Source organism: Hippocampus guttulatus, chromosome 22, assembly GCF_054856545.1.
Source record: "Hippocampus guttulatus isolate MCC_2025c chromosome 22, RoL_Hgut_1.0, whole genome shotgun sequence".
NCBI lineage: Eukaryota > Metazoa > Chordata > Actinopteri > Syngnathiformes > Syngnathidae > Hippocampus > Hippocampus guttulatus.
The window spans coordinates 3,089,698-3,111,632 of record NC_141282.1 but is presented as its reverse complement, the minus strand read 5'-3'; the positions used below and the strand labels follow the sequence as shown (position 1 = coordinate 3,111,632).

The window sequence follows — 21,935 nt, the reverse complement described above, 5'->3', positions numbered from 1 at the left end:
CAAATCGATTCACTCGAGAGTGGAACATAATGTGCAGAACCGCGTGGAACGATCAGGAGCGGGCAAACTTTTGGCGCCGACGCCCATTTCAGTTCCAAAATGGACATAGAGTGGATATAAAGTCGATCCACTCGAAATAACTCGGTTCGTTGCGTAAGTGTGCACACCCTTTGCACCCTGTAACCTGATAACATGGTTAGCTGTCCACCGTCGTAACCGCTGTCCCTGAAAAGGGTTACAACTGGAGATGCGTTCAGAATGACGCGACCGCATTCAATCTCATGTTCAATGGGAGTCGGCACACACCTCTGATTGTTTCGCGAGCCTCTGATTATTATTTTTTTCCAATTATGTTGCAATTGGGGTGGGGGGGTGTTATTTGCAGTTAAGCATGCCAAGTTGAATTTGAAAAGACATTTTTTTTTAAAGAAAATTGCAAAATTGCTTGTATTTCGATCATCCCTTTACAAATAATTAAAAAAATGAACAAGAAATGTTTTTTTAAATGAACCAATTTTCGAAAAAGCAGCTCAATGAATGAAACATATACAACGAGGGGAGATGTGGATTGTCCCATTTCAAGCAAACGTCTCCCGAGGTTTTCTCCCCATTTCCTGTTTGGGTCTCGGATCGCGGTCGCGATTGGCTGCCGACTCGGCGGCCTCCGCTGTCAAAACACAATGCTGTCTCTCCCGGGACCCCCTTTGCTATGAGAACCACACCCCGGCAAACGACGACACACTCGCCTCCGCGCAGGCGCCATCTTGGCTCAAAAAACGAGATCCTGGGTGAAGATTTTGGCACGCTGCAAAGCGGTCACGTGAGCTGCGATGACGTCAACCCTCCTCGACTACCTGTCACTGCCCCTGCCTGCAAACATTCCTCTCGCCGGGTGACACACACAAGCACACATGCACGCAGAGGCAGGCAGGATGCATGAAATATTTAGACTCCGGAGGAAACGCGGTATTCCTGGTATTCTCATGATCGAGGACTGGTACACTCGAGGTTTGATGCTATTCAGACACACACGGGGAATGACAAGACGTTAATCACATCAAGTACGGCAACAAGCAAAAAAAATAAAATTCCATCGGCATGCTTGTGAATATGTCAGTAAATAGGATAATATTTTGTCATTCATCATTTGAGCCTTTTTCCAAAGTCAACCTTTCTCCGCGTCATCTTGAGATGTTTACCCCCGGCGCTTTCTTCGACATCAACCTCACAAGGAGCCTCGACTGCCCGTCTAGTCTGAAATCAATCTCATGTCATCCTGGCACTGGGAAGCGTTTGGCTTTCCAAAGACGCAGGCTGTTGTGATTCATTAAAAACTGAGCATGTCTGGCTCCCAGATGATTTTAAACAGCCTGCTTCACTGTTCGCCATTGCAATTCGGGCTGGCTGACGACAGGAAGGGGAGTTTCTGCAGCGTTCGCATTGTCCACGTAATGACATCCTGCGCTGAACTAAAACTTTGCGGCGAAAAATGCGAGATTCTAAAAAAGGTGCAGCCAGGCGAGCGGAAAACGGCGCTGTTAAGATCGACAGGCGGCTTTGGAGAACAGAGCTTGCAAATTTGCCTACTGTGAATAAATCATTGGACGCACGCACTAAAGAGTACCACGTTGCAGGCTGCATGCTTACAGTGGATAGGCGGGTTGAATATTTCATGATTAAACGAGCCATTATACTGCACGGATCTAGGCCAGTGCTCAGGGTGAAGGGGAGGTGGTAGGGGGATGTGTGTGAATGTGCGTGTGTGTGTGTGTGGGCGGGGGGGGGGGGGGGGGTCAGATAACGGCCCAAACAAGGTCCCCAATAACACAAGGGAGCAGGCAGGATGGTGGGGGTGGGGTAAATCCATCTGGGTTAATCCACACAAAACACACAACAATCAGCCACGGAGCAAAGGGAAAAGCATCGATTTGCAGTTTGCACAAATCTGAGGAGCTTTTCAAGGGGGGTGGGAGGGGAGGGGGGGCTGGATGCTTGAAGCCCTGCCACCGAAACACACTGACGATTCAATTCAAGCAATAAATGCAACACGTTGGCACGATGCAAAAAAATGCATTAAAACAGGTGAATAAATCCGTTTTGGGACGCAGCCGAACCGAGAGACAGTCCCCGGCTAACATTAGCTCTTCCTTGGTTTTAAGGTGACTGTCAACATTAGCAGACAGCTTCACCTTCGAGCTGTGTTTAAAAGCTAACAGCTAGGCGTTGAGGGAGGCATTTGAGACGTGACACTTCCAAAAATGCCGAGGAGAAACTGTCAGGCTGGCTGGGAACTAAGCACACTAATCCCGAGCAGCCAGTGAGTCCTCGGTGTAAAGTTGACGAAGAGGCCGTCCGACAGCCTCCGCAGCCGGCGAGCTGTGATTGGCGACCCGGCCCATCCCCGCCTACTACTCCCCCGATGCTAATAATAGGCCGCTGATGCTAGGCGGCTAACAGCGGCACTCACCTCGCTTGTCGAGGTCGTAACCGACCACCACAAAGTAGTCGGCGAGCCTGGCCATGGCGGGCGTTCACGGCGACGGGCCTCTCGTGCTTATTCCTCTTCTCTGGGTTCCTTCAATAGTCCATTTACGTCCTGCCGGCGACGGACACACCGCTGGCAATGGTAGCATCCTTCCAGCTGTACGCCGCCGCCATACTGTCAGTCCGCTTTACCCTGACAGCCAAGAGCCGCGAGTCTGCGCAGTACGGACTTCTTGGGAGGGGCCGCTCAATGTTCACAATCAATTTTTAAAACATTTTATGTATGTTTTTACAATTTTAAATCATTGCTCGTGTTTGTTAACATTTCTTTGGAATACTTGGTCAAAATATCCCAAGGATGAATAGGTGCAGTCTTTCTATAAACCCTATTTTGTGTTGCTGGAACTAGCCTGTTTTGAGGGGGCGGCCCTGTCTCATGCAATTGCGTCATCGGTCACGCCCATATATTGCTGGACCAATGGTGAGCATGCACAAGCAAACTCCGCACAAAGACAGCATGGATGGGGTTTTTTTCCTCATGGAGGCAGCACTTCGAGCTCCACTGATCAATAAGTTTGCGGATCCAAAGTTAGAGAAGTAGGTTTATAAATATTTTGTTTATTTTTCTCAAGATGCTACACTGTCACCCCAACAGCAAAAACTGTGTTGATTCTTGTCACATGGGACTCAGTCTCAATGCTAGGTGGCTACATATTAGCTTGATGAACATCTTCGGGAAGGTATTTGTTTATGGGATATATGCAATATGCAAATTTGGTGTCATTTGCCCAAGCAGTTTTTATTAATATTTTCTTTATTTTCATCAAGCTGTTGTTGCATTTAACAGTTTTAGGAATTCAGCCCTCCCACAAAGAGTAAGAATAAAAATTGCTACATAATTGTCAACCTCTTAAAAAGATTTATAATTGCCTCCGGATGCCACAAGATGGCAGCAAAACACTACTTTTGGTCTGGATGAAGCTCCTCAACTCACACAGTTCCTTGGCGCCACGATACCACCCGATGGCGCCACAACCTTTTATTTACCGCAGCTCTGCTTACCTTTTGGCTGAACCGTGAACTATGAAGACCTCAATTATGCAACACAAGATAGAAGAGGAAACCTTGAGCCGATGATGTCATGCCGTTGTACATAGACGGACGGATAACATGTCAATGGAATGAGAGGAAGGCCTGAAGGTCCACATCCGCGTGGCGTGTCCTCGGTTGTCAGCGTCACCGCACGCTCACGAGAATTCCAACACTTCCTGAGTTATCACCTGTGACCCAAAGTCCTGATGACCCGCTTGTTAAAACAGGCTCAAGCATGACAGGGTGCATTTTTTTGGTTTTGTTTTGTTTTCTTGATGCTCTCCGCAGCAGTATTTCTCACACGAGCTGCTTGACACTTGACCAAAAACGTCTTTATCCGGAGATAGCAGCGGTGCCTTTTACTTTAAAGGGAGGTCCGGCTCGGGTTGTGATATTTGCACTTTATCTCAACCTTGAGCCGCACTTGAGTAATTGCCAGCGACAGTGAAATGGTGAGAAAGACGAGAGCAGTCAGTGGCTCAATTTGAACCGGGAACAAAAGAGATCTCTCTCTCTCGTTAATTTATACATCTACTACTATACTACTACGACTACTACCAATAATAATAATAACAATAACTTATTTTATGTGTTCATGTCGAACCTTTTTAGGGACCAAATAATGCATAAATGCTGTATAAAACAACATGCGAATCCCATAATTAATGATTTTTTTAATGTGAAAAAATAAAATAATAAAGTAAATGTATGTGAAATGTATAATAAGCAAGTGCAAAATAATCCACAAAATATCAATTCAAATGGTAAGTAATTGAGTTTTGAATGAAGTCGTTCTTGTTTTTTTTTTTAATTCATGTCTGACACTTTGAAAAATTAAACACGCTTTGGGTCAAAATGTCCCAGGAATATTATTGGTGTACACTGATGGATAATGAACCCTTCCATGCACCCTGTAACCTGCTAACATGATAAAATGTCCACCGTAGTAACCGCTGTCCCTGAAAGGGTTCATCTTATTCCTATTTATCGTTTTATTATGTCACCAGAATTTTGTATAATATTGCGCATGTCTTCCACCCATAGTGGGAATTGGAGAGTTTGAGTTGCGGGATAGCGCTACATTCTGAATATCGCATTTAACCTGTAGTTTCAGCACCGTTGCCTTCACCAACATCTAAATGCATCCATTGTAGTTTGCGCTGCATGGGACATGAACTGCCTATTCAGGCAGTGTAGGAATACGGTCGAGCGTCATCTATTTCTACATATAAATAGAAATAATCCTCCAAAGGTGTCTCCGGGTGTCAGTGCTATTTACAAGTGTAGCCCAACCGAGGGCACGGTGCGCTGCTCTGCAGGATGCAACACACTCGTGACTTCCTGCACGCCAACCAATAGACGGGATGTGGTTTGGAGGTCTCTTGTACAACCAGCATCACATTTTCAAACCAGGTGAAGCGCGGTGCAGGAACCAAAAGGCATACTTGAGCGCCTCGTGACTGTCGAAGAGGGTTGAACGCAGAAACCCACTTTGTGTTGAAACTCGAGCGGCGCGATATGTCGTCTGTGTGTGGACAGTAAACTAGTGCTAATCTTGAAATGTGACAATGTCTGTTTATACCCAAAACATCCTGGAAAAAATACCGCAAAGCGTTGTTGCTGAAATATGAATCTTAAAGTAACTACACGTCCCAACCGGATGCTTAAATCGTCTAAAAATACAAATTTATGTACTAGAAATCACATAACTTTGTCCACTTATCTATGTCAACAATGTGTAGTGACAAGAAAGAACAATTAAAAGCTATTTCACTCCATAGCAGGAGTTAAATGAAACTGAATTTTGTACACATTTTGCTGGAGTTTGACATCGTTTGATTGGTTACATTATTACATGATCTCAAAATGTGGGCTCCCTCTTGTGGTAAACGATGGAATCACAGCCCGAGTGCAGTTCAGTTGTATTTAACTTTAACATACAAACATTGGCATGAAATATTGAAGAACTTTTTAATGTATTTTATTGATAATAAAGTGGTATCGAGTTAGGGCAGTATGGTGTATTAAATAATTTGCACTAACGCTCACAAAGTCACGAAGCGGCGTGTACCAAAGGCAAGCGGATGTACTGTTACATCATCAGTGTTGATTACTTGCATCACAGCAGAAGAAAAAAATAGTAATGACTTCATAGAACTGATTTTGATTCTATGCAAGACCATGGTATGTATTTTTTTTTTTATTGTAGGAATCAGCCTGATGGGAAGTTGGTTCAGAGGACTGTTGAAGTCGCAACAGATTCACTAGGGGGCAGCAATTTTTAGTTTAACACACAGTGGATGAAGCTGTGGCAGATTTTTGTGCTCAAGTACCTGAAAGGTTCTAAAACTGACATATTTTTCAAATATTTTCTTATAATTTTTATCATAATTTGAACGCTCCAAATTGTCCCTAGGTGTGAATGTGAGCGTGGATGGTTGTTCGTCTCTGTGTGCCCTGCGATTGGCTGGCAACCGATTCAGGGTGTCCCCCGCCTACTGCCCGAAGACAGCTGGGATAGGCTCCAGCACCCCCGTGACCCTAGTGAGGATCAAGCGGTTCGGAAAATGGATGGATGGAATGGATGAATAAAATGCATTTTTAAATGTATATTGCATGAGTGGGTTTTTCATTATTATTTGCAATAACTTCATTAAAGATAAGATGAGATAAGATATCCTTTATTTGTCCCACACTGGGGAAATTTACAATTAATTAAATTATAATTTAATTAATTAATCTAATTAATCTACTCTTTAATGTTTTACACTAGTACCCCCGATGTTAAAAAAAATATTTTAGCGTTAAAAATGATTAATTGAATTTATTCCTAAAAAGCTATATTTTATGAGTCGCTACAACATTATATGTAGTTTGAACATGTACACCGTGTTACATTATAGGGAAATAAAATAACTATTTAAACAATTCAAATACTGTATGCTGCATATAAAAAGTAAGTAAAAGTTAGCATCATAATTACCAACTAAAAACAAACAGTTCCTATTCCCGAAAGATCACGCCTAAAAATAGTGAACTTAAAAGTTAAATATAACTAAATTGTCTTTCTTTTGTGTACCACAAGAGGGAGGCCAAGTACAACTCATGAAAAAAAAATTGTTCCGTTTTTCAAAACAAACAAAGCCAATTAGCCAAAATGCCGAATTAGCCAAAACGATATGCTAAATAACAACAACGACAACAACAACAAAAATATACATTCTGAAAACCCCAATTCTAGGGGTTGATGACAGTTCGGCCCATTTCGCACCCCTGCAAATGCTCACCACGGAATGCAAAAAAGGAATTTGATATTTATGAGGCCAAGTGCCGAAAATGACAGCAGTGGCCATCTTGCATGCAAACAGTAGTAAACGTGTCAGTGGCTGCAGGTGGGGTGAGGAGGGAAAACATGCTCACAGGACAGGCCTTTGTTTACAGTCCTCGCACGAGGCGCTTTCCTAAAAAAAAAAAAAAAAAGACGGAAAAACTCCCACTTGAAGCCGCAGGCGTTCCGCGTTTGTATACACGAACCTCCTCGGCATAGCCACTTACGATCATCGGTTTGTATCCTGGACCCCCCCCTCCAACCAGAGATACTTTCAGCGGCTATTTATCTCACTTGGAAAATCCCTCCACCACATTACAACACCGATTCCGATTGAACACATTAAAAAAAAATAATAATTTAAGGTATTGTGCAAATATTGCCTAATCGCACTCTCGACTGATTCCAGTAGGCAGGTGATGATATTTACCAACATAGACAATTGAGACAGCGAAGAACTAGTCATTAGCGAGCTCCATTTTTTTTTTCCGGGTCAATTTGTTGTGGGGTCATTTCAAGTTTTAAAGCTGCAATAAATTCTAGGGGTGAGGGGGGGCGGGGTTATATCTTGGCATTAAAAAAAGGTAAGGCGCAGTAAAGGGCTAAGTCCAAATCTTCTTCATATTTATCAATATTTCATGAATGATGACGAATATTAAAGCACTAATCGAAGATGCAGGTGCACTGGCAACCAAGCGAAAGCATTTTTGGAGTTTTCTGTCACTGTTGTGACTTCATTTTTGGGAGGTGAAGCCTGGTTTGTAGTTATCTAACCCTTTCAAGGACAGCGGTCACTACAGTGGACAGCTTATCATCTTCTCAGGGTTGAGGGGTGCATGAAAGGGTTGCTATTGTAAATTCAAAGTAGGATTTCAGAATAAATTTTCAAAATTTCAAATTTAAAAAAAAGTATGTGCACTTCCCTACCTCTCTGTGAGTCTTCCAGTCTCTCTCTATCTCTATTGCAACCTGCAGATGACACTCTAAAGTGGTCAGATGCAACCATGATGTCAAAATGTGAAGCGTGATGAAAGGAAAAGTTGCATTTCAGAAATGTTGCTGTTTTTAAAAAAAAAGAAAAAATTAAGATTTTTGTGAGGTTTTTTTTTTTTGTCTCCAAATATATTTTCCTTTCGTTTCATGCATCAGTCTCATTAGTGCTGTTGAATCAGTCTCAACGTTTCCAGTCGAATGAAGTCGGAGCCATGGGAAGTTGGCAAACAGCGGCGTTATACTGTTCCGTATAACAATGGCATTGAAACAGGAGTTCAGAACATGCAGAGAAAGAATCTCCTATCCATCCCTTGAAAAATGTATAAAATAACATAAATACATTCAAATAAACAAATAGGGGGTCGGGGGGGGGGGCTTTTATGAGACAACACTACTTCGTTGTCCTATTTACGCAACATTTAAAAAGCCTGCCCGAGCATGACTCAGTCAAAAAAAAAAAAAAAAAGTGAGAGAAGAGAACCCAATAATAAATGTCCCGCTTTGATCTCGCTCCATTTCGGTTATATTTAAAACATGGCACAGCTAGAGGCGGCGCCATCAGAACCTTTTGTGCGTCGGCTCCACAGAAGTCCCCCCCGCTTCTTCTAATGTGCGCTAATTGCCGCCGGACACAAAAAAAGTCGAACCGGCGCACGACTGAAAGATCAAACCGGGGGCGGGAAGCTCTCTGTGATCGGGCCCCGACTCACCCATGCCAGGGGGGACTCTTACATAAATGGGTTAGGGGTCTAAAAATAGTGACCCGATTCCACGTCGAGGCAGACGAATCAAACAATCAGTCCAATCAATAGGCAAAAGCGCAACGTGATGATCAATAATACGTTTAAAATAAAGCACAACGACGCTCTGCTGTTTGACTTCAAAGCCAAAAGGTAAGCAGAGCTGCAATGAGTTTTGCTGGATGGCAAAATTAATTTTTGAGAGGTTACCGGCCTAACATTGTCACTGCACAAGCGTGAGGCGTATCATCTTTTTGGGGGAGGCGGAGCAGTTTGAGAATATCAAACCCCCCACCCCCCACCCCCCCACCGTCCATTTTTTTTTTCAACCTGCCAAGCAAACTTCGGTTTTACATAATAGAACTAAAATAAAATAGCAAGCATGACGTACATCGGGGACAGGAATGGAATTTCGGTCAAGATTGAAACTGAGATGAAACGGAGGCTTAGATATCAACCCAAATCAAAATCTTTTTATTCAAGCCAAACCTTAGATTAGCATGTCAAGGAAAAAGACACATGGGAAAAATATGAAAGGCGATCAAAGGAATGCCTGTGCAGAGAGGTTAACTGTAACGCGATGATCGCAAGCACTTAAAAAAAATATATTGAACCCAATCCTCTCACTCTGCATTGCATTCTTGAGCATTTTCTTTTGGGGGGGGGGGGGCTACCAGCACCAAAATACTTTTTAAATGTCCATTTTGGTGTACTATTTGCAAACAGTGAAAATCCAAGACTAATCGACATTAGATCGTAAATGCATCTCGATGCCACAAGAGGGCGACAAATTAGTTCAAACAGAGAATCGGAAAGCGTCAACACCGTCCATCTACCCCGTACACATTCATGAACCCACGTTACATAAATGACGAGATTCAGTCGAGAAATTATTCCACACAGGAAAACCACCTTCACGCAAAGCTAATCAGTAATATTAGCTCGCATACTTTACCAAAGATGTTAAAATATATATATATTATTATTTTTTTGATTAACTTATGATTTTTATTTCTCCTGTGACAAATAAAGGTTATCTTATTATCAATACTAAATATATAATTAATTAAATAATGACATTATTAGAATAATTATTACTCCTGTTGCCTACTGAGCTAATTTAGTATTTCCATCAACGTCGAATGACAAACTCTGCACCCTTTTAACTCCTCGTGAAGACTCTGTTTCGCTTTTCCCCCAATTTTGTTATTGTTTTAAACGTGGACGAACAGCTGAATGTCATCCCAGTACCAGGGGAAAAAAAAAAAAACAGTGACAACTTTTCTTGAGCATGAAAACATGTTGCGCAATCCAGGCGCGATCCGATTGGTTTTGTTATGAGTGAGCGTGTCATCCCATCAGTCCACTTTGAGGAGAAAAATCTTCATTCGTGAAGTGGGTTCAGTCACACCGGTTTGCTTGTTTAGAAAAATATCTTCCCAACCCCGACGGAGGAGGGCTTAAAGTTTACATCTGTTGCCGATACTGAAGAAATAAAACAAAAAAATTCCAGTTCACCGGGTGATGCGACGTGGTGGGAATGTCGGCGTGTCTGGCCCACCTGATTTTCTGTAAACGATATATAAGGGTGGGGATTTTACAAGGTACCATTGGGAGCATGGCGCCTGTTTGGATGAATAATACAATGAAAATATCTGGATGTTTATTTGAGCTTGCGAAAATCTTTCCTTAGCAACCGTACGTATTATGATTATCGGAGGACAGTACAGTAACACTTGAGGAAAAATATGATTCTATATGTATACCGTTAGATAGATAAAGTACTTTAAACAATTTGTTTCATGAACTAAAGATGGAGTTGAAGATTACGAATGGACCAACGGCAGTATGTAACTCGTTCAAATTCTAGACCAAGTCTGAAAAGACGTTTAAAAACGTCTTTGGGAGTGAATGAGTTAAGTAAGATAGTATGCAACTGTTCAAATAATAATAATAATAATAATAAATAAACGACATCAACAGGACTTCTACAATGCAATGCAAGTTATCTAATGCATGTTAGACCATCACAAAAAAATGTTTTATTGTTCTCTTGCTAATGCAATGGACCAAAAACAACAGATGTCTCTGGAAAAAAAAAAAACTCTTTGGCCTCTATTTAAAAAAATACATTACCAAAAGACTAAATGTCTGCAATTTTTTTTAAATAAAATAAAATAAACTCTTTGACCTCTATTTTTAAAAATGCAATATTTCATATTTCATTAACCTACATTCATTTAGTCATTAATTAAATCTATTTTTTAAATCAAATACAATTTAACCTTTTCAGGGATAGCGGTCACTACAATGGACAGCTTATCATGTGATCAGGTCAGAGGGTGCATGAAAGGGTTAAATGAGTCACCCCCCCCCACCCCCCAGATCAAACATTGAGCACTCATTCCAGAACTTCAATAGTGATGGATCCCGATTTGAAATCCTTTGAGGTCCACTAAAACGATTGGACTTCATGACAGATCGTGTATCAAAACGCTCTTCACTTTTGATCACTCTACACTATCCCTTCATGTTACCAGTTCATTTCTCATCCTATCGTAACAGCTTGACTCAACTTACATGGCTTGTTTGTTGAACAGTCGAGCAGCTCTTGCAGCCACGACCAATGTCACTGTGTACCGAATGTCGACACGCTCGCTGTGTTTGTGTGATAGCTTGTGTGCATAGGTTATGTTGCGTTTAGGGCTGGCTCGGAAATGCGTGTCGTGACATGTTCAAAGGGAATTGAATTGTTTCGATCACTGTAAAAGTGCGTGTGCGTGTGTGTGTGTGTGTGTGTGTGCGTGCGCATGGGAGGTAAATTCTCTCATTCATCCTCGCTAAGGTCAAGCGCTTCTAACATCAATCGTTCCAAAATTAGGTTTGCAATTAATTTTGGAGGGAAGAGTATAGGTAACGTTTTATTTTTAAAAAGACACAGACATGTTTTTTTATAAATATGTAAATCGTATAATAGCATAAAATCAACTTTCACAAAGGGCCACGTTGGGTATCGAAGGGTGAGAGGAGCAGGTGCGCAGGCACCCATAGCCCCCACCCACTCTGCACGCCCGTGGTGTTTAACTCCGCCCACTCCCTTTTTAAAACCTGCAATGTCACCGAAAGGCGCTCAGAGAACTTGATCTTGACCACTTGAATTCAACAGCAGCAGCACCTGAGTCGCACTCAGAGAAGGTAAGACCTTGAATGGAATTTGGAACATGACCTTCCACTGAATTTAATTTCAGGAAGTTGTATGCGCTTTTTTTCCCCCCTTGACTAATCATCTTTGTTTTTTTTTTTCTCCCCCTCAAATATTTGCACTTTTCCTTACCAAGCCTGGACAGTTCAACCAGTCATCAACTTCTATTTTTGTTATTTTTTTGCACTTCATCCCACTTTTTTTTTTTTTCCTTTTTGGGGGATATAAACGTCAGTTAACCGGTGCTGTGTCAGCCAACCCACCTTCACTCTGCCGCCGACTCACCAGAGCGGGTGAAGCGGCAACCTTGGCCCCGGAGATGCGCTCCCCTCTCCCGCTTACGGTTTATTGCATCAGCTTGGTGTGCTTCCAATTGCTCTTGGCGGAGGAGCTCTTCAGGTAAGAAGACGTTCCTCGGCTTCTCATTGGCCGCTTTAAAACTTACAGGTGAAACGTGCCCCAACCGCATCACATTTTGTGTATTATTGAGCCGATCGCTTGCGAACTCAACGTCATAAAATAGAGCCCTGGCTCTTTTCAACCGCGGTGCTAAAATTCGTGACAACATATTCAGTGAGTTACTGTCTGTCCTCTTTGTTTTTTTCTAACATCGTAAATGTTGTGGCTCAAGCTTGACAAAGTGGAACACGATTTTATCAAGTCCTTTTGTGAAGTAGAGCAGATACTGTACTTCCAGATAGATAGCCGGGACTGCAAGGTCAATTCTAATTACTAAAAACTTAACATGTGCGCAAAAATTGTCATACTCATTTAATTCAAAATCGTGATGAGGAACATTTATTAGAAAATGAAAGATCGAGGTGTGGGGGGGGGGGGTGATTTAATTTTTATACGTGTAAATGTATATGGCAGCATGGTGTAGGTGCGGTTGCAATGGGTGCCTTGAGGTTAACGTGTTCCGGTTCGAATCTCGGCTCGGGACTTCCTTTGTGGAGTTATGAAAAAAAAAGGTGTAGACACCTTAGTTTCGTCTTCTAAAAGAGAGTCATCACCATAGCAACCAAGTCAAGGTGTACCTCGCCTCTCTCTCGCCCTTCCCCCGGGTGGCACCTTTCTTGTGCTTTTCCATCCTAAACTCGTTTGAACACACACACACACGCACACACACAGCCACGAATACAATAAGTGATGCACACTTGAATGAATGCTGCAGCATTTGTGTGATGATGCGGGAGGGAATGCCGATCATTCGGTGTGTGACTGCCCTCTGCCGGAGAGTTTAGGAATCGCTCTTATCTCAGCGGACGTTATTCTGCTGGGACCATTTTTGACATTTTAAAGCAATAAAAATCCACTGAAATGAAAAGACAGTTTCTAAAGTGATCCAAAATACAGAAAACTTATATTTAAAAATGTCATTATTTAGTTTTTTTTTTCTTTATGGAACAGCGGTCAGTGGTAACGTGAATTTGGAACGTGTCAAATCACATATTTTTCACTTATTTGCTTTAAAGGGCAATCTCTTAGCATTAAAATAGTTCCTATTTGCATGGATCGCTGCAAAACTAATAAATAAATAAATAAATCAAGAATTCACTCACGAAGTATTAAAAGAGTCTAAATCTCATATTAATGTTTATTTTAATGCAACAGTTGTTCCAGAGGGAGTTGGAAACAATCCTGAGAACTGTTAGCGTTCCCACCATATGTTTCCCACAGAAACATGTTACAGGTTACGAACTGCGTTTTCGACTTGTGCAATTCGATGCAGGCTCAATTACGATCCACATCAACATAGTTCCATTCACCGAGGTTGGGTTCTCTATTATTTTTACAAAGCCATAACACCGCGTATAATTACGGTCACTCCCCCACCCCTCATAAATGCCTGGCTTTCATCAGGATAACACATTATCCCGCGAAGGACATTCCGTCCTGTTCAAATGCTGTCTGATAATGACAAGGGATGGCTTCATCTTTGTATTTATTTATTGATGTATTTTTACACGGCGCACAGATGCTGAGCATGCCTGAGCTTGGACGTCCGTACTTCCTTGTGTCCGCATTGTATGGGGGTGTATGGAGTTTGTCCTGATCAGGGGGTTGGGGGATGGGGGGGGGGGGCAACCAAGGGGCAACTGGAGAAATAGCAATGTCACTTTCCATAACATGGAAGAGAAACGTCAGGTTAAGCCGCTAATGTTTAATATGGCTTTCGCGAAGATCAGGCTTTACAGGTCAAATTCTTGAAGTTGAAGTTCCCGAAGCCAACGGCTTCAAACCAAAGATTACAATCAGCCCTACACATTTTTCTTCTTTTTTTTTTTTTTTTTAACTTAATGCAGTTTGTTGCAATATATTTCGAACAGTGCGAGGTTCGCATGAGCTGACGGGATACTCTTGACTAAACATTTACCAGAGGAACAGAATAAATGAATGACACACACTGGCTTGTTTAAATTGTGTGTCGCAAGTCGACCCAGCCGGCACGTGCCTTTTCGTCTCTTTTGGTTTTTATACATATCCTCCTGACTACCAGTAGTTCAAATTTTTGTGAATTTGTGAATCTAAATATCTCCCACCCAGTGCATCCAATCGCATTAACTCCTATTGTTACTCTAAAGAGCACATTCAGTGCTTTCCAATGATATCAAATTTGTAGGGGTTAGAAAAAGTAAGAAAATGGCTTCCCTCAGTGCAAGCACTTTTTATGGGTAGAGGAAAAGTAATACTTTTTATCAAACACATTTTGTTTGAAATGTTGTTGGCATTTTAATTATAAGACCCTTATGAACACGTTAAAGTGTTGTTTGAGTTGTTTTAAGTGCATTTGAGCCTGTTTAAAAAAATGTAGTGGGATTTCAGAAATTTCTTTTGGAGTAGTCCAATTACTTCACATAGATTGGGGAATTTCAAAATAAATGTGATTGGACGACATTTTTTTTTCCTGGTAGTCAGGAGGATATCCTGACCGGCTGAGATTTCAATCAAGAACATTTTGGGGGATGTATGAATGGCTCTGTGGAGGGGGTATTAAACTGTACGCAGGCTTAAAGGCGAGGTGGGTGTGGAGGGGGTGGGGGGGGGGGAAACTGTGACAAAACAGGTGGGAGAATTCCAATGTGGATTAATGGCTGAGACCTAAATCCCCTCACTTTACAAAGATTCGAAAAGATCAGATTTCCGCTCAACCCAGAAAGCTAAGTACAGCTACAGTTTGTGACATTATGCGAAAAAAAAGAAAAAAAAAGTTGATCAATGTGGAAAAAAAAAACCCCTGGAAAAAAAATCACTTTTGTTCGAAAATTGGCCTTGGAGTTCCCATAAATCCTCAAAAAAGCCACACTGTAAGCCTCATGCTACCAAACAAACACCTGAATAAATAAACACCACACCTCAAATGACATACCACCTTTTTCACTTAAATGTCCCTCTCGTTTAGAAATCGGGCCTCGGTCGAGTCGATTTACCCCATTCCAGCAAACAGCAGGCTACTCTGTAATAGGCACTTGAAGAAATAAACGCCGTACCTCAAATCGCTACCCATTTTTAAAAATCCTTCGCATAGTAATCACTTATGCGAACAAAATGGCCTTGTGGAGTTAAAACATTTCCTCATACAGAAGAATGCTAATACTGTAGACCAGGGGTCCCCAAACTTTTTCCTGTGAGGGCCACATAACTTTTCCCTTCTCTGATGGGGGGCCGGTGTCAGTTTGTAACAGAAAAAGTGTGAAGATCGTAGGGGAGCTTAAAAAAACAAAAATGTTTCTGCAGTTGGGGCCAATCTAGGAAAAGTCATAAAATTTCAAGTTCAAAAATGATCATTTAGGGGGTATTTGGGGCGTTTTTAACACAGTGACGGGTCATTTTGGCCCGAGGACAACAGGAGGGTTAGAGGGCCGGGCCAAATGTGCTGACGGGCCGTATCCGGCCCGCGGGCCGTGGTTTGGGGACCCCTGCTGTAGACACTTGATCCAAATTAACGCCGCACCTCAATTAAATACTTAAAACATTTTTTTTGCCTGATTATGATTACGTAATTATCGTCCTCCATTACAGATGGATCGATAAAACATTTCCCCTGCGTTGATTTGTTCTCAAATATTCAATCGACATTTAAATAAATATACACCTCACCTCAAATAAATCGTGGGGTTTTTTTTCTGCAGCAACAAGAATAACAATGTTGTTATGGGGGTGTTGAAACGACCTTTATCTACGATTTAAACCCCTTCATGCACCCTGCAACTCGATAACATGATGAGTAGTAACCGCTATCCCTGAAAGGGTAAAAAAAAAAAAAACGCCCCCCCCCCAATAGATGCCCAGAACATTTGCGTGAATAAATAGCATATCTAAGAGCTTTATTGTACATACAGTAAACGCACACACGACTGTATGAACACGCAGTCTGGCTCGTGTAAAATAAATCCCACGCTACCTAAGCGGTTATGAAAGCAGGGCCACTTATTAGACGAGCTTTTCAAAATAAATAACCTTTCCCCTTATTTCTGGCGCTGCGCGCTACCAACAAGCTCACCACTGTTTCCCCGCAGCCGGGGGGATTACACATTCATGCGACTCGTTTCCCAGACAGGAACACCAACTTTTTTTTTAAATACTAAGACAATTGGACTCAAGATTGTGATAATCAGGTTACGGGGTGCATGAAGGGGTTAAATGTTTTGACAAATAAAGGCGAGTATGTCTCATAATGAGAATAATAACGCCTAATAGAGGATGGACGTCATAAAAGGAAATAGTTATCAGATGTAATCGTTTTTGAATGATGCCGTCATTGTTTTTGATGACCGATGAAAGAAGAAACATGACATTTAGCATCCCCAAATGATCCACAAACGATCCATTTTCCATTTGAAATGTGCACTAAGTGTTACGTGGCTTGTGGCTCACCAACCCCGTCTTGGAAATATCGTGCTCAAGATCCCCACAATTATTTATTCAGCCTGTGGCACCATAGCTACAAGTAGCTAAAATAAACCCCCGCGACAGCTTCGCGTTTCAGCGCGGAATCCGCAAGGCCGCAGGAGAGTCGTGATGTGTCTCACGTCCTCCCAAGTGGATTTTTTTCCCTTTTTTTATTTTTATTTTTTTAATACGATCAAACATCTTCTCTGAGAACACACTGCTTTTTCTTGTTTTGTTTTGTTTTGTTTTGTTGGGGATCAAGCATTCCTTACTATTTTGATTTTTTTTTTTCCTGATCATCCATTGGCTGCCAGGCAACAGCACACTGCCGGATCTACTGGTCCAACGGCGCTGCACAAACATTGAAGGGGGGCGGGGGTCAGAAAAGCTTCCACTGTGTTTGTCAAACACCAAACAGATGGTTGAGCCTTGTTTTGTTGAACTGGATGTCATCTCGTACGCCGTAATGTCGAATGTTGGAACAGGTTAATTGGCCTGATGCTCATTCGCCAAAACCGTAAGAGCTCAGGCATGTTATATTTCCCGGAAAAAAAAAAAGTATGAGTAAAGCCTGTTTGTTTCCAAGAAATCTCTGGGAATTGGTTTGATTGGAAGACCATGGATGGGATGGGGAAAAAAATACCCCTCATTAAAACCATTGGTAGCCAAGACAGCGCACAAAATAACAACATCAAAGCGTTGCCGATCTTTTTGTTTTTTGTTACTAGTTCCACTCAATTGGATTGGGGGAATAAAAAAAAACTACAAAAAAGACTTTGTGACTTGGAAGAAAAAGAACAAAAAATGTCAACATACAGAGATACTTGATTTTTGGGGCTCTGAAAAAAAAAACTTACAAACAGCATACAGTTTAGAGACACTTGCTTTTACTTTCACAAATAAAATCAAAATACAAAAAAAATCATAATCATAACTAACATTTGTGTTTGGTCATCATATTATATTTATTTGTATTTTATTTCAAACGTATTTGATTTTTTTTTTTATATTTCTGTTTTTTGTTTTACATTTCTTATCAGTATGCAAAAAAAAAAAAAAAAAAAAGTCTGGCCCAACCTGATTTTTATTGTTATAACAAAAATCTGTCTGGAAAAACAATGTACATGTCACGTGACAGTACATACATTTTTTTCATATTTAATAAATAGTACATATAATAATTGTATATTACAAAACGAATACAGTATTTGCAATATTTTGGGTTTTTAAAAAGTGAAGATATTTGTTTTTGTCGAAGTATCTCCGAACAGGTGAAAATATTTTATGATTAAAAGAATAAAACAAAAAAAATACAAAATATGGTGATTGATTTTTATAAGTCTTGTATAAATCAAGAAGCCTACTGCACATGTCCAAAATTCATTGAAACAATGGGAAAAGTTCAGGTTGCTGAACCCTTTTCATTTTTTTTTTGTGCTATAAATTCTAAACTTCATTTGTCATCTCTCTTCAGCTTGGACCATCTCAACAAGCTAATCGACTCCGAAGAGGATCCATCATTGGTTCCTGGAGCCCAAACCAACACCGCCAGTCCGTCGGTGAAATGGGCCCTCAGACACCAACAGCCCTCTAAGGCGAAAAGAAGCAACCCCAGTCTGGCGTGGGCCAGACCTGCAGATCGTTTCGGGGTTCCTGCGACGTCGCTGAGGGCCCGCCGCCACGCCCACCCCGGCTTCCGGGGTACCCACCACTACCCACACCATGTCCAGCTGATGCGAGTGGGATGTGTACTGGGAACCTGCCAAGTACAAAACCTCAGTCACCGGCTTTACCAGCTTATCGGCCAGAGCGGCAGAGAAGACTCGTCGCCTATTAATCCCAGAAGCCCCCATAGTTATGGATGAGTGATCCGCCACCCCCCAAAATCATATATTTGGTATTTATCTGTTAATGTATTAATCTGGTATTACAGTACACATCACCTGGATCACTGCTGTGCCTCTTTACTTTTCAGGCTAATTGTTCAGTTTAGTACCACCCAGCTTGAGTGACCCACCACCCTGACAATGTTTGCCTTTTTTTCATCGACGGACAACCTAAGCAACCTCAGTCTTAATCCTGTTAATGTCAGGACAAAAAAAGCTTGTCTTCAGCTCTGGACTGTGCCTCGCTGATCAAACACCCCCGAATTCTTGATTCAGCCTTGACGATGCATTCAATGCCAAAGTTACGTCGGATCACATTTGGACACATTTTAAGATATAACAAAGAGCATTCGGTAGATCTCGGCCAAGGCTGGGTTGTGGCAGATCAATCCAGGGAACACTTTTTTTTTCCAAGAATGTGGACTTGTAATAAAATGAAAACTAAAACAAGGTGGGAAAAGCCGTTTGAACATTTATTAGATTTCCTCGATATCCAGCTTAGGGTCCGTGTCCTAATATGCCCTTTGAGTAAGTCAGTACACACGAGTAGAACAACCGTGTCTTTTTAGTAATATTTTATTTTTCCCACTGCTAGAGCCTCACTAATAGAATTAGTAAAGTACTAGTGGGCATTTTGGTGCTGCTAGTAGGGTCCAGAGGTTTCTAGTTGGGCCCAGCAGTGTTACTCGTGCAGCACAGCAGCTTATTAGTCAGCTTTAATTGTTTGTAGGTCATAAAGTGGCACAAATAGTGAAAAGAAACAGGATGCTGAAACGAATTTCGTTGACGTTGTAAATTGTAAGTGACAGTGGATGGTATGCCACTCCAGTGACCTAGAGGGCGGCAGTGAGCATTGGAAGAGAGTGGACGACAACAGAAAGAGTGCGCAAACAGGAAAAAATGAATCGGGAAATTCAATCAAAGACAACAAAAAAAAAGCAATAACTCGATTAGAATTGCCTGAAGAATTCCGGTTCGAACTACGCTCTGGTTCGTCAAAACAAAGCGAGCTAAAAAGGGCTGCAAATGAATGGATGACACAAGTCCTAATATCGCCCGGTGTTCACCCTCGAGTCAATTATATGCATTCACAGTGTAATGTTCCGTACGGAGCACAGCGCGTTAGTCTCCTGCATCTGATTCCTAAATTCTCCCCGCAAATCGAGATTTTTGTTATTGACGGCAGTTTATTAAGTCTGACCTAATCTTTGCAGTCACACGCGGCAACAGCAGGAAAGGATTTGTTTCCAATTGCCGACATTTGGGAAAACACATACCAGCAGAGCATGGGCCTGCCACGCACGTTCACGTGAGGTTTCAAATTGAAATATAATGTTTGACAAATTACCTGGCAATACTTGACAAAGGGAGGGATTTGCTGTACAGTATTTGGTTTTTTCATATTCTTTATATCGCCTCTTTGAGTGGTAGGGGCCACGATGAGAAGGAAAATTGAGTTATATTATGAGTGAAAAGGAAAAAAAAAGTAGACTATTGAGAGATAAGCACTGAAGTTGCAATGAGAAGTTCCCAGTATCAGAAAAAAAAAGCCAGAAAAGTTTTCAAAACTTTTTTTTCTTATGTTAAACTTCTGCGTTCGTTGGTGTGGGGATTTCGACTCTGTTGACGTGTAAAAATGATAACTTTATATTCCCACATTATTTTCTTTTCATCACATCTCAGTTCGTCACCGTTATAACTTTTTCACCCCAAAAATATGGCTATAATCTTAGAAAATAATAAAGTCTAAATATTACGGTAAAAAGTCACTTTTTTAAAAAAAAATCTCAAACGGTTGCGTTTGAAGTTATAGGAATTTTGATGCTCGATTTACAACCATACTATTCTCATAACATTATGGCTTATCATCAGTACATTTTTTCCCCCCTGATAATATTCCAACTTTTTTTGACATTGTATTTTTTCCCCTTTTCAGTATGGCCCCAATATCCCTTTGTGTTTTCCCAAACTGTTTAATCTGCATGTTTCCCAAGGTTGGCTTTGGCACCATGAGGACACAGGGTTCACAAGTTCTCAGTCTAATCTGTTCAAAGGCTTGCGAAAGTGAAACACGCCACGCTGTCTGGGGTAATTGCGCTAATCGATGTCTCATGATAGATTTGTCATTAAAATGGCTTTTGAAATTCCGACAATACTTTGGTGAATCTCTGGAAACTGTTGCGCACTGTGTGTACGCGTGCGTGTGTGTATGTGTGTGTGAGTTATCGCTTATCGTATATTTGAAAAGCGTGACAGATCGTTGTGAGAGGATTTTTTGTTTTTTTGGTCACTTTTGTGACGTCGTCGACTGCGTCACGTCTGGTGTACGCCCGCAAGTAGCCCGCCGTCCACACTTTTCACAGGGGTCTCTTTTGCAAACACACAAAGAAAGCATCTGGGTCGTGAACGCTCTTATCGCAAATGTAGTTCCATTTTGTAAGTGTCACATTTGAGATTTTTCAAACATGTCAGTGCACTCCCAGTGGCGTTGGGGTCAACTGTGAACGCTGTGTGTAAATAGATGCCTTCAGATGAGCTATTTAAATAAAAATGGTTGTATTTAAGTTATATTTATGTGTTCATAAGTGTATGTCGCCAAAGACTTTTGTTTTTGTGTATTCTTGTTTCCTTCTTAAAAACCTGACACCATGGTAGAAATGTACAAATGTTCATGTTCTTCACTATGGTATGCAAAATAAAGAGCTATACTGTATTGCACATGGACCAATACTTTGTTGCTGTGCTTCAGCAGATCAGCAGAGGGCCTGAGATGAAAACTCAAGCATACATCCCACATTTGAGAAGTCCAAAAATTCGTGAATATTCATGTTTAGCATTTATCAGCAGGAACCTGAGTGTTGCTTTTGTGCACATGCTAAATCAAAAGTTTGGAATAGTCCATTGCATTAGAAGGGGGGAGAGCAATACCCTTGATGTGGGTGAATAAACAGGCAGCCAAGTGACATAACTGACTGATTTCTTAATGGGGTGAATGTCATTGAAACGTCAGATCAGAAGACGTCAGGTGACTGCAGCCACGTTTGGTAAAGGTTGTATGATTTGGAAGAGTTAATGAGTGACAGCGGTTTTTGTCAACAAAAGCACCAGTAAAAGGACAAGTCTCGACCGTGACATATTTTCAAAAGGAGGCTGAGATTTCGCTTCCACTCCATGCAGTTGATGACGTTCAGACGACAGGCGTGTATCTTGATATCTGTTTGAACTGGTTGTCTGAGTTCATTTGGCACGTCAATAGTTTGTCAATATATGCCATATGATTGGCGGACAACCAGTCCAGGGTAAACCTTGCCTCTCAC

General features: G+C 41.5%; 2 protein-coding genes across 7 annotated transcripts in view; one reads left to right on the top strand and one right to left on the bottom strand.

Moving 5' to 3' along the window:
• sbf1 (SET binding factor 1) overlaps positions 1 to 2,666 on the bottom strand; it is a 31,233-nt gene extending 28,567 nt beyond the window's left edge. For all 5 annotated transcript variants that reach the window (XM_086102844.1, XM_086102848.1, XM_086102846.1 and 2 more), the window contains exon 1: positions 2,468 to 2,666. In XM_086102844.1, the coding sequence (XP_085958970.1) occupies positions 2,468 to 2,522 (55 nt within the window). In that variant the 5' untranslated portion in view covers positions 2,523 to 2,666. The remainder of the gene's footprint in view (positions 1 to 2,467) is intronic.
• A 9,129-nt stretch (positions 2,667 to 11,795) lies between these two features.
• adm2a (adrenomedullin 2a) lies at positions 11,796 to 21,329 on the top strand. Of its 2 annotated transcripts, XM_086103923.1 has the most exons (3): positions 11,796 to 11,832; positions 11,976 to 12,238; positions 18,207 to 21,329. In XM_086103923.1, exons 2-3 carry the CDS (start codon positions 12,159 to 12,161, stop codon positions 18,595 to 18,597), a joined length of 471 nt encoding a protein of 156 aa, XP_085960049.1. In that variant the 5' UTR covers positions 11,796 to 11,832; positions 11,976 to 12,158; the 3' UTR covers positions 18,598 to 21,329. The 2 variants fall into 2 exon arrangements, with proteins under 2 accessions (XP_085960049.1, XP_085960052.1); XM_086103926.1 differs by lacking the exon at positions 11,796 to 11,832 and having other exon boundaries at positions 11,904 to 12,238.
• The last annotated feature ends 606 nt before the right edge of the window (positions 21,330 to 21,935 follow it).